At 34.7% G+C, this 15,886-nt stretch overlaps 1 protein-coding gene across 1 annotated transcript in view; it reads left to right on the top strand.

Annotated features, from left to right (window-relative positions):
* The window catches only part of CIR1 (corepressor interacting with RBPJ, CIR1), a 38,723-nt gene that overhangs the window by 21,237 nt on the left and 1,600 nt on the right, over positions 1-15,886 (top strand). The window contains exons 8-9 of the mRNA XM_069470736.1: positions 13,957-14,063; positions 14,939-15,024. Coding sequence (XP_069326837.1) covers positions 13,957-14,063; positions 14,939-15,024 — 193 coding nt within the window. The remainder of the gene's footprint in view (positions 1-13,956; positions 14,064-14,938; positions 15,025-15,886) is intronic.

A 15,886-nucleotide genomic window follows, 5' to 3' on the forward strand; every position in this document is an offset into this window, starting at 1 on the left:
TTTTAATATAGTCACAGAGTTATACATCCATCACCACAGTCAATTTTAGAACATTTCATTACCCAAAAAAGAAGCCCCATACCCCTTAGCCCTTACGCTCCCCAGCCCTAGGCAATCATTAATCTACTTTCTATCTCCTATGGATTTGCCTATACTGGACATTTCATATAGATGGAATCATACAATCTGTGGTAAAGGAAGTGGTTTTAATACTATTTTCTTTGCCTTTAAATTTCACATTTTAATACAATGAAAACCCAAGCTCTTTTTTTCCATGAGATGTATTTTCCTATGATGCTTAAACACACAGCAAAGTGAGTAGTCTTATAATAATTAAAAAGTCCTGTCCACAGGGGGATAAGAGTTTATGCATAGGTACCTATAAAACATTAATATTAATCAGCCTGTCTGCAAAAAATACAAAGCAGAATTCTATTTATTAAATTCCTCTTTTCCCTAGATAAATAGAGATTTGCACATCTTCCCATGTTTGAATTTCAGATTTCTCTCTTCAGGAAGCAAACAGGTAACACTAAAGAGTTACTCTGTAGGAGAGCTAGATCTGCAGGTGCTGATGTACTTCCAGTGGATAGTGCCAGCCCTCCTTCAGCCTGCTTCTCCGTCACTCATTGCGCCTGCTATTGAATTCAGCTCGTAACAGCAATGAAAGTGGTTGAAGCATCCCTAAAACCCTAATATAGTCATATCTTGTTTTATCATGCTTTACTTTATTGCACTTTGCAGATACTACGTTGTTTACAAGTTGAAGGTTTGTGGTAACCCTGGGTAGAACAAGTCCATAAGGCACCAGTTTTCCAACAGAATGTGCTTGTGTCTCTGGGTCACATTTTTTGGTAATTCTTGTAATCTTTCATACTTTTCCATTATATCTGTTATGGTAATCTGTGATCAATGATCTTTGATGTTACTACTATAAATGTTTTAGGATGCACAGACCACACCTATAGAAGATGACGAACTTAATTGATAAATGTTGTATGTGTTCTGGCTGCTCCACTGACTGGCCATTCCCTATCTCTCCCCCTCTCCTCAATCCTCCCTGTTCCCTATTGAACTTAGGCCAAGTAATAATCCTACAATGGCCTCTAAGTGTTCGAGTGAAAGGAAGAGTCATATGTCTCTCATTTTAATCAAAAGCTAGAAATGATTAAGCTTAGTGAGGAAGGCGTATCAAAAGCCAAGACAGGCTGAAAGCTAGGCCTCTTACACCAGTTAGCCAAGTTGTGAATGCAAAGGAAAAGTTCTTGAAGAAAATTAAAAGTGCTCCCCCACTGAACACACAAATGATAAGAAAGTAAAACAGCCTTATTGCTGAGATGGAGAAAGTTCTAGTGGTCTGGATAGAAGATCAAGCCAGCCACGGCATTCCCTTAAGCCAAAGGTTAATCCAGAGCAAGCCGTTAATGCTCTTCAATACTGTGAAGGCTGAGAGAAGTGAGGAAGCTGCAGAAGAGAAGTTGGAAGCCAGCAGAGGTTGGTTCATGAGGTTTAAGGGAAGAAGCTGTCTCTATAACATAAAAGTGCAGGGTGAAGCAGCAAGGGCTCATGAGAAGCTGCAGCAAGTTATCTGGAAGATTTAGCATCATTGACAAAGACTGGATGATACATCTGTTGACAATGTGGTTTACTGAATATTTTAAGTTCATTGTGGAGACTTGCTGCTCAGAAGAAATTCTTTTCAAAATAATACTGCTCACTGCCAATGCACCTAGTAACCCAAGAGCTCTAGGTTAGGACTAAGGCCAGCCAAATTATTATACAGCAGTTTTATTTTTGTTTTCTTTTATTCAAAATATTTTTTACCTTCTCTCAAGGCTTCTTTGATCCATGTATTATTTAAAAGTATGTTGTTTAATCTCCAGGTATTTGGGAATTTTCCAGCTATCTTTCTGTTACTGATTTCTAGTTTAATTCCATTATGGTCTGAGAGCATACTTTGTATGATTTCTATCCTTTTACATTTGTTAGAGTGTGTCATATGGCCCAGAATGTGATCTGTTTGGTGAATGTTCTATTCAGGCATGAGAAGAATATAAATTCTGCTGCTGTTAGTTGAAGTAAATATTCTGTAATGTCAACTATATCCAGTTGATGGATGGGGCTGTTCAGTTCAACTATATCCTGCTGATTTTCTGCTTGCTGCATCTGTCAATAACTCATAGAGAGGGCTGTTGAAGTCTCCAACTATAATAGTGGATTTATGTATTTCTAAAAACATTTCTATCAGTTTTTGCCTCACATATTTTGATGCTCTGTTGTTAAACACATACATATTTGGGATTGTTACATTGTCTTGGAGAATTGACCCCTTTATCATATATGTAATCCCTCTGTCTATCCTTGATAATTTTCCTCGCTCTGAAATCTGCTTGTCTGACATTCATATAGATACTCCAGCTTTATTTGATCAGTGCTAGGATGGTATATCTTTCTCCATCCTTTTGTTTTTAATCTGTCTGTGTCTTTATATTTAAAGTGGGTTTCTTATGGACAGCATATATTTGGGTCTTGTTTTTTAATATACTCAAATAGTCACTGTCTTTTAATTCGTGCCTTAAGACCATTCATATTAAAAGTGATGATTGTTATAGTTGGATTAATGTCTACCATATTTGTAACTGTTTTCATTGCCCTTGGTTTTTGTTTCACTTTTGTCGATCTTTTTCTGCTTTCTTGGTTTTAATTGAGCATTTAATTGATTCCATTTTCTTTCCTCTTAGCATATCAATTATACTTCGTTTAAAAATTTTTTTAGTAGTTGCCCTAGAATTTCCATTATGCATTTACAAATAATCTAAGGCTACTTTCAGACAACACTATACAATTTCATGGTTAGTGCATGTAACTTATAATAGAGTAACTCAATTTCTGTTATGTAACTGAATTCCTCCCTCCCATCCTTTATAATATAGCTGTCATACATTTCATTTATCCATAAACTATAATCATCTGATATATTGTTGGTATTATTTTATTTTATGGAGAAGGAAAGAGGAGTTTATTAATTTTCAGGCAAATCAGGAGGATGGAGACTCTTGTCTAAAATGCCATCGTCCTAATAATAAGCAGAAATACAGAGCTTTCAAAGGGAGGTTTTCAGCTTCAGACAATTGCTGTTCAACTATAGTTGACGATTCTGATCATCTTGTCCCTGTCCCATCTCTGGTATTATTATTTTAAATAAGCAGTTATCTTTTAGATCAGTTAAGAATATGAAAAATAAAAGGTTTTATTTTACCTTCATTTATTTCTCAAATACTCTTCCTCTCTTTATGTAGATCTGAGTTTCTGACATATGTCATTTTACTTTCTCTCTGAAGAACTTCTTTTAATATTTTAAATATTTCCTACAAAGCAGGTCTAGTGGCAACACATTCCTCAATTTTTTTTTTTTTTTTTTTTTGAGACAGAGTCTCTCTTTGTTGTCCGGGCTAGAGTGAGTGCCGTGGTGTCAGTCTAGCTCACAGCAACCTCAAACTCCTGGACTTAAGCGATCCTACTGCCTCAGCCTCCCGAGTAGCTGGGACTACAGGCATGCGCCACCATGCCCGGCTAATTTTTTGTGTATATATATATATATATATATATTTATTTATTTTAGTTGTCCATATAATTTCTTTCTATTTTTAGTAGAGACAGGGTCTCACTCTTGCTCAGGCTGGTCTTGAACTCCTGACCTCGAGCGATCCACCCGCCTCGGCCTCCCAGAGTGCTAGGATTACAGGCGTGAGCCACCACGCCCGGCCCATTCCTCAATTTTTATTTGTCTGAGAAGGTCTTTATCTTGCCTTCACTTTTGAAGGATAATTTCACCAGATATTAAATGTCTTCATCTGTGTTTTTTTTGTTTGTTTGGTTTTTTGGGAGAGGGTCTTGGTCTAGCCTGGGCTGGAGTGCAGTGGCATCATCATAGTTCACTGCAACCTCAAACTCCTGGGCTCAAGCAATCCTCCTGCCTCAGCCTCCCAAGCAGCTGGGACTACAGGTGATGCCACCACGCTCAGCTGATTTTTCTATTTTTTTGTAGAGACTGGGTCTCACTCTTGCTCAGGTTAATTTTGAACTCCTGGCCTCAAGCAATCCTCGGCCTCCCAAAGTACTAGGATGACAGGCATGAGGCACCGTGCCTGGCCTTTCATCTTCGATTTTCTGCAGTTCGAATATGATCTTAGGATATAGATTTTTTGGTATTTATCCTACTTGGTGTTCTCCAAGCTCTGGATTTGTGGTTTATAACTCTTGGTATATTATCATTGGTTTTGGAAAATTCTTGGCCATTGCTATTTCAAATATTTCTTCCATTCCTTTCTCTCTCTATTCTTCTGGTATTTCCATTATGCATGTGTTATACCTTTTGTGATTATCCCAGAGTTCTTGGGTATTCTTTTTCTTTTCTTTTTCTCTTTGCAGTTTGGGGAGTTCCTGTTGACATATCTTAAAGCTCACTGATCTTTCCTGCTGATGAACCTTTCAGAGGCATTCTTCATTTCTGTTAGTGTTTTTGATTTCTAGCATTTCCTTTTGATTCTTTCTTAGAGTTCCCATCTCTCTCCTTACATTACCCATCTATTCTTGCATGTTGTCTACTTTTTCGATTTGAGCCCTTAGCATATTAATTTTAGTTATTTTAAATTCCCAGTCTGATAATTCCAGAATTTCTGCCATATCTGAGTCTGGTTCTGATGCTTGCTTTTCTCTTCAGAGTAGTTTTTGGTTTTCTTAGTGTGCCTTATAATTTTTGTTGAAAGCCAGACATGGTATATTTGTGATAAGAGGAACTAAGGTAAATAGGCCTTTAGTGTGAGGTTTTATGTTTATCTGGCTAGGCGTTAGGCTGTGTTTACTGTTTGCTGTAGCTATAGATGTCAGAGGCTAAAATTTCCTGTAGTATCCTTGTTTTTGTCTCTTCTGTTATCTTTGGGTTTCCCAAGAGATTCCTTCTTTAATACTAAGAGTCTGAGCCTTGCAGTTCTTTCGTTTGTAATCCCCTGATACAGGAGCCCTCTTGATGTGGTGATAAGGTGTAGGGGGAAAGGGAGCATTCTATAATCCTATGATTAGGTCTTAGTCTTTTAGTGAGCCTGTGTCCCTGGGCTGTAACCTTCACAAGTGCTTCTCAGCTTTTTTCCCCACCCTTTTCTGCTTTATTTTTCCATGTAGGTTAGGCTCCAATAAAATAGTCACTCTTGAGAATAAGCATTTGTTAAGGACAACAAAATGCTCTAGTCATATTTCAAAATGGTTATTTTTCCCTTCCCACTGATGGAAGGGAAGCACGAGGATATTGTTCTTTGGTCTTCACAGTGAGAACCTGGTGGGGCTCCTGGAAGTGAAACTCACAAAAGTGTGGGATCCTACTGAGGTTGGGCCCAGGAGTTTTTTTCTCTCAAGCTAGTCCATGCTCAGGCTCCAACAATTAGTCAGTTACCTTTTAAGTATTCCTACCAGTTGTTGGCTTCCAGCAGTGGTTTCTCCTTCTGGTAAGCTGTGATTCTCGGTATCCTCTTGTCTCTGCAGTCTTCAGGGCAGTGGTTTGCCCTGTGACCTCAGTTCTCTGAGGGATCTGAGACTATTGACTTCTGGTTTTTTCAGCTTTTTTCTTGTTGTGAGGATAGGGGGACTTTCAAGCTCTTTCTGTTAATATATTGAACTGAAACCCAGAAGTTATAAAAGCAACAAAAAGTAAATAAACATGGACTCCAAATTTGTTAACCTTTGCTTCATATTTTTTAATATGATAATTAATTCACTAATTATTTGAGTTCTGGGTTTTTAGGTTTAAGTTATATATTTATAGTTACTTTGCCATAATTTTTTTACTTAGCTATAATTTTTTAAATATTTGGAACTGACTAGATATAATTTGACAAACTTCATGATTTGAATAAAAGTAAATTCAAAAATAAAATAGTGTCACTAGATATACTAGACATATACAGAATTGCTTTTTTTTTTTTTCATATTACCTAAGTCTGAGTTCCAGACACACCACAAATGGCTAAAATGATCATAGGTAATTAATATTTCAAGTACCTCTGTCCAATCTTGTTTACACTATACCTTTCAGTGCATTTAAACAATATGAAAATGAATAGTTTAAAGAAAGGCTTATTTTACACTTGCTGCAAAGATTTGCTTTTGCATCAGTGCTCTTTTTCTTGCCTAATTTTCCCTAACTCTTGGTTTAATTGTTTTTTGAAGAATGCTGCATCAAGCCATAGTACTGATAGAAGGTTTCTACGACAGGCGCTCCCACATGCTGTTCCCCTGTCTCTTCATCAACCTTTCTTGTTGAAGACCTTTTTGTTGCTTGGGAACACCTTTAGGAAATTTACCAAAATAATTATCTGATCATAAGCTTTGCTAGAAGGACACCTAGGAGCATGCTGGAGGAATTTTCTATAGAAAGAAAGATGATAAACTCCTGAATCTGCTATGGAGTTCCCTTACACAACTCCTTGAAGAGGTTGAATCCTACCAACATAGCTACCAACATAGCCCTACAGTTGATGGCAGACTTTTTAAAAATCCTCCAACATAATTCTATTGCAGAAAAAGCATTTGTATTACCAGAATCTCATTAAAGCTAAACTCCTAAAATAGGCAGATACAGAAACTAATAAAAAAGAATTGACCTCAAAATAAAAAAGTGAAGTTGGGCAGCATTGCTCTCCTATATAAATATGTAGTTGATTGTGCTCTATTGTAGTTGATTATATTTCTCTGGTTTATAATATGTAGATGATTTTATGTTTAAAAAAATTTTATGCAAGAGGAGGCAAGTTAGCTGAAAAGAAATACTGACCTATTAAAGAGATTTTTCAGTAAAACTTGTTCAGTCAAAGTGCTTCAAGGATCAAAATGATGCTCTTCAGTAGTACTTTTAAATTTTGGCTATTTTATTTTAAGTGATTACCAGTGGTTATTTCAACCTATTTATATGCACTATTATAATTTAGTGATTAAATTTGTTGTTAGAGTGGCTGCTCCTTGAATTCCATTGACTTGAACAAATTAATTACAATCCTGTCCTGTCAGTAAATGCTCAGCCCTGTGTTAAAGGCGTGTGTGGGACTAGTGGAGGCTGCACTTCCCATAATCTCAAAGGAGTATTATGATTCTCCCATCACAGTCATAACTCTCTTTTACATGATTCTTCCTATTACCATCATTTCATCTGCTCAAGGTCTGCCAGTTTCGAGTAAAGGAAATTAGCTTCTCATTACCTGGGGAAAGGAGAATGAATAAAATTTAGTCCACCTAGTAAATATTAATTCTTCTACCCAAATCATACTTAATGAACTTAACATGAACCTTCGTGTTCCTCTCACTGGTTCAGTGAGTGACTGAAAGAAAAGGCTTTACTAACTATTCTAAGAAGTACTGTTTAACATCTCTTCTGAATATATCTTGTAATACAAATTTACAATTTGTTTTTCTTCTGAACTAGTTTTCCCAAAAATATTATAAACCTGAAGGCAAAAACCAAGTTCTCTCAATAATACACAGTGATTTTTAAAATCATTTTCTATGTTATATACTAGGGATGTATAAGTTCAAATTCCCTATGCAGGGCTCCCCTCATAGTTAGAGAGATATATGATGTGTAGATATAATGAGAGTCTATAGCTGCAGTCCCCAACCCCTGGCCGTGGCATGTTAGGAACCAGGCTGTGCATCACTGCCTGAGCTCCAGTCCCCACCCCTAGCCCCCTCAACCCCAGGTCCATGCAAAAATTTTCTTCCACGAAAATTGTTTTTCCTGGTGCCAAAAAGGTTGAGAACCGCTGGTCTGTAGTACCACAGTTGCTCAGTAATTACTGTTGACTGATTTAAAATATCATGTGTAACCTTTTTTTTTTTTTTTTTTTTTTTTTTTTTTTAAGTAAAATGCACTGGTCTTAGGTATAGAGTTTGACAAATGTATACATCCGGATAACCAACATCCCTGATAGGATGTAAAGCATTGCCTTCACCCTAGAAAATGCCCTTCTGTCTCTTTCCAGTCTGTTGCTTCCTCCCACAACCACTTTTCTAATTTCTAATCCCATATATTAATTTTGCCTGTTCTTGAACTTCATATAAATGAAATCATACAGTATGTACTCTTTTGTCTCTGATTTCCCCCCTCCCGCCCCCCACCCCCCGCCCCAAGACAGGGTATTCCTCTGTTTTTCAGGCTAGAGTACAGTGGCAAGGAGCAATCCTCCTGCCTCAGCCTCCAGAGAGTAGTTTGGGACTACAGGCATATGCTACCACACTCAGCTAATTTTTTTTTTTTTTTAAGAGATGGGGGTCTCGCTATGTTGCCCAGGCTGGTCTTGAACTCCTGGCCTCAAGCAATCCTGCCACCTCTGCCTCCCAAAGTGCTGGGATTGCAGGCATGAGCCACTGTACCAGGCCTCACTTCTTTGATTCAACATGTTTTTGAGGTTCATGGATGCATAACTTTTCAAGAGCATTCGTGTTCCCACAACTTATTGAAGACATGATGCTAACTTCTAATACTTAATATTCATCACAACACAAATTACTTTCCTTAGTCCTCTAAGGCTATGAATTAACTTTATTATTGCTGGATATATCATCATTAAAATATATATAAGTTGAAAATATAAGTAATGAAGACATAAATATATATCATGTCTTTATATTGATTCTGTAAGGCAAGGTTGTTTTTAATAAACTAATTTTTATTAGTATGCAATAAGGACAGTTTCACATTTCCTTGCCTTTACGTATTTTCCAGACCCATAGACTAAAATGAAATGTTTAATTTCATTTCTTTACAGTGTGTGTTTTAATAGAGATCAGTTAGCTGTCTTCAATATGAACTTGGGATAAGGGCATAAGAAACCCTATTGTTTCCAGCCTCCACTCAGACGAACTGGCAGTGTGTCAGGAAAATTCCCAGTATGGAACAGTTTTATTACAATTCAGTACAAATGGTTCTTGCATAACCTTTAGAAAATCATACATAAAACATTCTCATCTATATAAATAAAAATCACCCACACACTTTATTAATAGCTTTGTTCACTTTTTTCCTGGGTCTTATGCTTCATGTTCCTACTGTGCCCCTTTTTTTAGTCTTTTTTAAAGACAACTTTCTATAAGCTTTTTTAAAAGGAAGGTTATGGTAATATTAGGAATAAAATATAAGTATAAGGTAATTCTTGATAATTCCCACTAGGCACAGATCTCCCTCTTGATCACATGCTATACTAGTGTCTCTAGTTATCCTTTTTACATTTAGTGACAGGGACTGCTTTATTCACTAGATATAGTCAGTTTAACTTTAGGAAAGAAAAAAGGACAGAAGGTTGTACTTTCATTGAAAAATCATATATTTGTGATAATGTTTGGGGTTTAAAAGTTATACTACTGTTACTGTGACTGCAATAAATACATGATGAAAGAAAGTGGTTATACGAACATATCAGGTAGGAGTCTCCACCTTTTTCTTTAGGTAGAAATGTGTTTTCATTAGCCAGAAATTGTTTTCAGCTATCGTTTTTCTGAATCCAACCTTTAGAAGACTTCCTGTATATTTCTCCAAAGGATGTGGTATAAAGTACCAAAATAATTTAATAATAAGCCTTTAGAATTTAGCTACCAATTTACAGAAAATACGAGAACTAGAAGAATATGTTAAATGTATCCAGAATGTGAGAAATCTACAGAACAAATTATCCGTTTTCTTCCACAAATCAATAGCATTTGTAGGGGGAAAGGTAGGTAAATTTTTTAGATTAAAAGAGACTTTAGAGATCTATAAACCAAGCGCAATGTGTAGACCTTGTTTGGATCCTAATCTGAATAAACCAACTGTAACAGGATACTTTCAAGACAATTGGAGAAATCTTAAATGTTGACTGAATATTAGATATTTTTAAATTACCAACATTGATAGGTATAATAAAGGTCTTGTGGTTTTAAGAACTAGTCCTTATTCGCTAGTGACTTTATACCAAAGTGATAATCTGAGATTTTATTTAAAATACTCTATCAAAAATAAAGAAAGTTGGAGGTAATGGATAAAACAAGAATAGCAAAATATTGTTTAAGCTGTGTGGTATAGGCTTGAAATTTTCCATAGTGTAAAGTTAAATTAAAACAAACACACACACACACATATAATGGGAAGGGAGAAAAATAGGTCACCACTGTAATAGCAAGCAAAACTATATTCACTTACGAATAGCAATTTGGTTTCAGCAAATAACAGCATCCAGTAGGTTAATGTGTTAAATTTGGGGGAAGGAGGGAAAGACATTTCTAATTTAGCCTTACCTGACCTACAACTCACTGTTCTCTCTTCTCCCTTTTAATACTGTAAAATTGTAGGTGATAATGCATTGTTTGTAAAGAATGATGAACTTTGAATGGAATATTCATCTGCCCTTGGGAAGAACAAGTGGACCTAGTGTTGGCAGTGAAATGCAACAAGTGTCTTTTCCTTCAGCATTAGTCCCCTTCCTGTGCCATCTGTGGCATTCACCTGGGACTGCTATCCTATAATTGTAGGGTCAGTTATATGGCCTTTCCTCTGGACTTTTGATATCATTTATTATTCTCTAATGAAATACCTGTTTTACTAGAAAACATTTTTTTAACCTTTTATTGTTTTTGTTTAGTTCTATAAAAATAAATCCTCTTAATAAGGAGATTAAGCCTTTTACATACATAATTTTGTACAACATAATTCACCTAGGAAATTTTTCTTTTGTGAGACACTGATTTCATGGTATTTTTCTAGTAGAAAATAGTCTGGGTCTAATCGGAACATGGAATTGAATATCATTGTCACAACTGGTATTTTGATACTTATCAGAGCAAGGAAAGATTGCAAAATAAACAAATGTTTATAGCAGTTTCTTCAGCGGACTCGCTTTTCTAAGTTGGAACATTGGTTTTCATACCGTGGAGGCTCAGCCTAGCTTAGGCGAGATGATCTGGAGAGGAGCCCTCACAAACCTGCATTTTAGAACAAATGCCCTTTTTCTGAATTCTCTGGAAGTATTCTGTAATAGTAAATTTAAGAGTAAGCCAAACATTCCTAAGACCCAGCCGCAGCTGATTTAAAATTTTAAGACACCATACATAAAAGTAGTTATTTTGCATTTGAACATGTCAACTAAATTTTGAGTTCTCGGAGAGCTGGGATCATTTCTATCAATTTAATTCGACATAGCCACTGTCACAGTGACATGAAAGGATGAAGATATTTGCTAAATATATCTTCATTCAACCTGACTTGTCAAATTTCCTAAACCCAGAACTCTTGATGATAGGAGAAGGCTTAAGTACAAAAATATGTGAATAAGACTGGATTTTGGAAAATATTACTATTAAAAGCATTTTTAAAAGCATTTTTTTAATTATGAAGATATAAAATATTCATGAAAGTTGTATAGCTACTGGTAAAAATAATTACTATTTATTGAGTACTCTTTGTCAGGTACTTCACTAGTACTGTATTTAAGTCTTACAATGTGAAGTTACTATAAGTTTCTGTACTATACAATTAGTTCATTTGGGGTTTTAGAGAAATATAAATGCCTTTAGAAGAAAAATGTTTGTTTTATAATCTCTGTAACAATGGGGAAAGAGATCATTTCTTGAGTTTGTTGGAAGTACTCTAAAGAAGGCATGTTTTCTAAAACATTTTATTAAAATTACCCATCTTTGTGAGACTCTGTTGAGGCCAGGAGTTCGAGACTAGCCTGAGCAAGAGCAAGACCCCATCTCTACTAAAAATAGCAGGGCTTAGTGGCATGTACCTGTAGTCCTAGCTACTTGGGAGGCTGAAGCAGGAGGATCACTTGAGCCCAGGATTTTGAGGTTGCAGTGAGCTATGATGACACTACTGCATCCTATCGTGGGTGACAGTGAATGACTCTGTCTCAAAATAAATAAATAAATAAAAATAAATTACCCATCGTGTGATGGAAAACTGATGAAATTAGTATAACCTCCAACAATTGGCTAAGCTCTTTGATCTTTTACTGGGGTGGTTTCTATCCTAATTCTTAGCATGTTTGCTGTTTGAATTCTTTTGTCATCTAATAAAATTATTAACGATGAAATGTAGTTTTGACACTTAAGAGGAAACATTTTCTACTTTATAAAATTATGTTTTTACATGTGAAATTTGAGAAGCCACCAAAGTGAACATTCTGTTATTCATTTAAAGCCATTAATTATATGAGCACTTTTATGCCTTTTAGAGGCAACCAGCATTAATATTTAAAATCTAATTTTATTTGATTTTATCAATATTAGCAATGAAATTGAGTAATTAAAGGGTCATTAAAGTAATCCATCGGAATTAAATGCCTTGTACAGAAGCAAAATCAAATCAATCTTCTATTGTTTTAAAATAACGAAATAAAGGTGCTGCTTTATGGTGATTTTGTTTTATTTTTAAATAAGGCTTTCTTTCCCTAATAAAGCATCACATCATTAATAACTCCCCCATATTCCATTAATAGGCAGTTTTTTCCTGTCATCTCCCTAATACTTAGAACAAACTTTCAGTTGTTCTTGATAATATGAATAGAATGGTAAAGCCTAGAGAACTCAATAAAAGATACTAACTTACACCTGAACTTTTCCCACCAAATTTTTTACAAAAGCTGCTATTGATAAGTAAACAAATTTGAATTGATTGTCTTTTGCTTACCATGGTAACAGGCAGGTGAACGTGCAAATAAGTGGAAAAATAAAGCAGTAAAAAGAAATAGACAAAGTAATCAGCAAACTAGAAAATCCGTTTCTGATTGTTTCTCTATTCCCACCCTCCCTTACTCCTTGTCAGCAGTAACTGTCTCATTCTTCCTTATGGTACAGATACATCACCTAGGGTAGTTCATTTAAGCCGATGTAGATGATTTAGGCTAGAAACTTTAAATGGCTGCCATGAAATGTTATCATTAGTGTGCTACCTGCAGAGAAAACAAAATGAAATGAAAATAAACAAAGGGGGGGAGGGAAAGGGCAACATACGTTACCTAAACATTTGTACCCCGATAATATGCAGAAATAAAAAAAAATAATAATAAAGTACCATTGATTTTGCTATGTGAACGTTGTATTTAGTGACCCTGATAAACTTCTTTATTAATTCTAGTGGTTAAAAAAAACAAAAACAAAAAACATAAACCTTATGTTTGAGGGAAGGGGACAGACCTTAAAAAACATTTTTAAAAAATTTATCTATTGTTATTTTATATTTGGGAACCAAAAAGAAGCTCACTTTTCAGTTTGGGATTTTACAACAGTGGAGTCAGCTTGTAAAAAACTTAAAACATACACACCAATAGTGAGCCTAAAATTGCCTGTCACCAACCTCAAACTAATTAACTAGACATTTCAAAATCTGGCTATGTATATAAGCAAGGTTAAAGTGCTTGATGGTTACTCACAGGGCGGGGGGTGTATGTGTGTATGTGTTGATGATTAGCAGTCACATGGCAATGTATTCAGTATTGGTATTTGATAAATAAGCTTGATGGATTTTGAATTGGAAACTAGAATAATAAATTGCTTATATACCTTTAAAAGTATTTCTTTTAAATGAACTCTTAGAGAGTAATTATTAAAAATTTCATTGTAGTTTTTTTTATCATTTTGCTTTGATTTTATACTAAAAACTGCCAACCAGACAAGATACAAATGTATCTTTTTCAGTATGACAAAGTTACATAAGAAGAGACTCCCCTTGCACGTAAAGAAAAATGCAATTATTTTCTATTCTGAATCTCCAGACTGCTGTTTTAGAAAATCATATCTGATTATTTGCTCAGCAGAAGATTATTGAGTTGATTTAGCTGTGATTTTACTTAACAAAGCTTCAACTGCATTCCTACTGTGGAGTCCGAAAAAGGTAGAGAGATATAAATGATACATTCAAACTGTGATTTTTTTGAACAGGGCCATCGATGCACCCCTCGGAGCTAATAGCGGAGATGAGAAACAGTGGGTTTGCACTGAAACGAAATGTACTGGGGAGAAACTTGACCGCAAATGATCCATCACAGGTAATGATCTTTTTATCAGTAAGCTGAAAATGTCTATAAATCTAAATGTGATTGCTTGTGAATTGCTACTTAATGTTTTCCAATATGCATATATCCATAGAAAGTAAGATAGAGTAAAGAAAATGCCCAAAATGTATTTTGATTTTGCTTCTTTATTATTTTAACCTAAATGAGAAATTGTTTGTAAACCTATATTTTAATAAATGAAACTGCTCCTCTGGGTTTATGTGGATACAAAATATAACTGAACAACTGATAAAGTTGTTGTTTTCTCCTTCCTGTTAACGTGCCTCTGAGTTGACATTAAATAGAATGAATGAGAAGAAGTATATAAAAATGAACCCTTAAAAATTATAGAAAACATTTTAAAGTTCTTTAACTTATTAAACTATACATAAATCCAGAAAATCTGTTTGAAAGGCTATACTATCATATGTTTGATAATGTATTATTGAAATAATAAAAGCTAAAATTGTGGGTATTTTGAACTTCCTGTAAGGTTTATGATCTTCTTGTTTTTTATATATTATTAAGTTAAAAATAAAATATTTAAACTGGCAAGTGTTTAAATTGAAGCGATGGAGAGTGGAAACCGTCGTATAAATGTTTTAATGTTTCTCTGTTGTCCTCTTCCTGATAAAGTTTTCCAGTGCTGGCAAAGCAGTCCTGTTAACTTCTTAGTCTATTATGATCCTCCTGGGCAGGTTGACTACAAAACAGTTGTTTTAATTCCTTCCCGCTTCCCAATCCAAAATATCATATTCATCTACTGTGTGCCCCAATACAAAACATCTTATTTATAAATGTTTTCTTTCCTATCTGTTAACTAACTTGTCTTAAAATCTAGCAATTTAATGATATTTGTGTTGACTCAGGAGTATGTTGCAAGTGAGGGTGAAGAAGATCCAGAAGTTGAATTTTTAAAGTCACTAACAACCAAACAAAAACAGAAACTTCTCAGGTAATTTGAAAGTATATACTTAATAGATTTATTTTTTCTTTGTTTCATCTTAGCATTATATTGCATTCTGATCCTAAGAACTCATGAAGGTATCATATCTATTGATTTATTCTTCAGCTATAGTAATACAATTTTATATTTCTATTCAGTAATATGAAAATGAGTTTAAGATTGTATAGATTATACCACAAAACTATTGGACTTTTCAGAACACTTAATTTGGAAATAGACTTATTTGTAGCTTTACTTTTCATAATAGATTTGTCTCTGTACACAGTTTGTTCTTAGAAAACATTTTTGGCCATGTATTTTTTTTTTACATTTTGTAAAATTTTATGAGGAGTGCACAAAGAATGCTTACATTTGAGGCAAATATGAATTTTGTTAAACATACTGCCTCTGGATTAAAGAACCCAAAAAATGTCTGCTGAGTCCAATAGAGGGAGCTCATGATGTTTTTAGTATATGTAGTTTGGAGAATGGCTGGACAGAACCCAGAGTTCTATTTTCAGAGTAACTCAGACATATCATATAAACAGGTTACTCTGAGAATGTGAAATACTCTTTAGAAATTCAGAATACCTTAACAGAATTGTCCTAATTATTTATTATAAAACTAAACAATTGTTGAAAACGAGTATGTAATTACATTATTTTAAAAAGCCAAAAAAGAGTGCCAGAATTTTAAAGTGTATTCTTATTCAGAATTTCTGGAGACTATACTCTTGAATTTTGATAATGTAATGTTGATTAATATTTCCATGATTTAAAATAGTACATATGTAAAATTAATTTTTCATCTGTTACAGCTATATATTTGAGTGTATAGTAGATCCAACTGATGTTACACACTTCTCACAGG

This window comes from Eulemur rufifrons, chromosome 1 (assembly GCF_041146395.1).
Source record: "Eulemur rufifrons isolate Redbay chromosome 1, OSU_ERuf_1, whole genome shotgun sequence".
Lineage (NCBI taxonomy): Eukaryota > Metazoa > Chordata > Mammalia > Primates > Lemuridae > Eulemur > Eulemur rufifrons.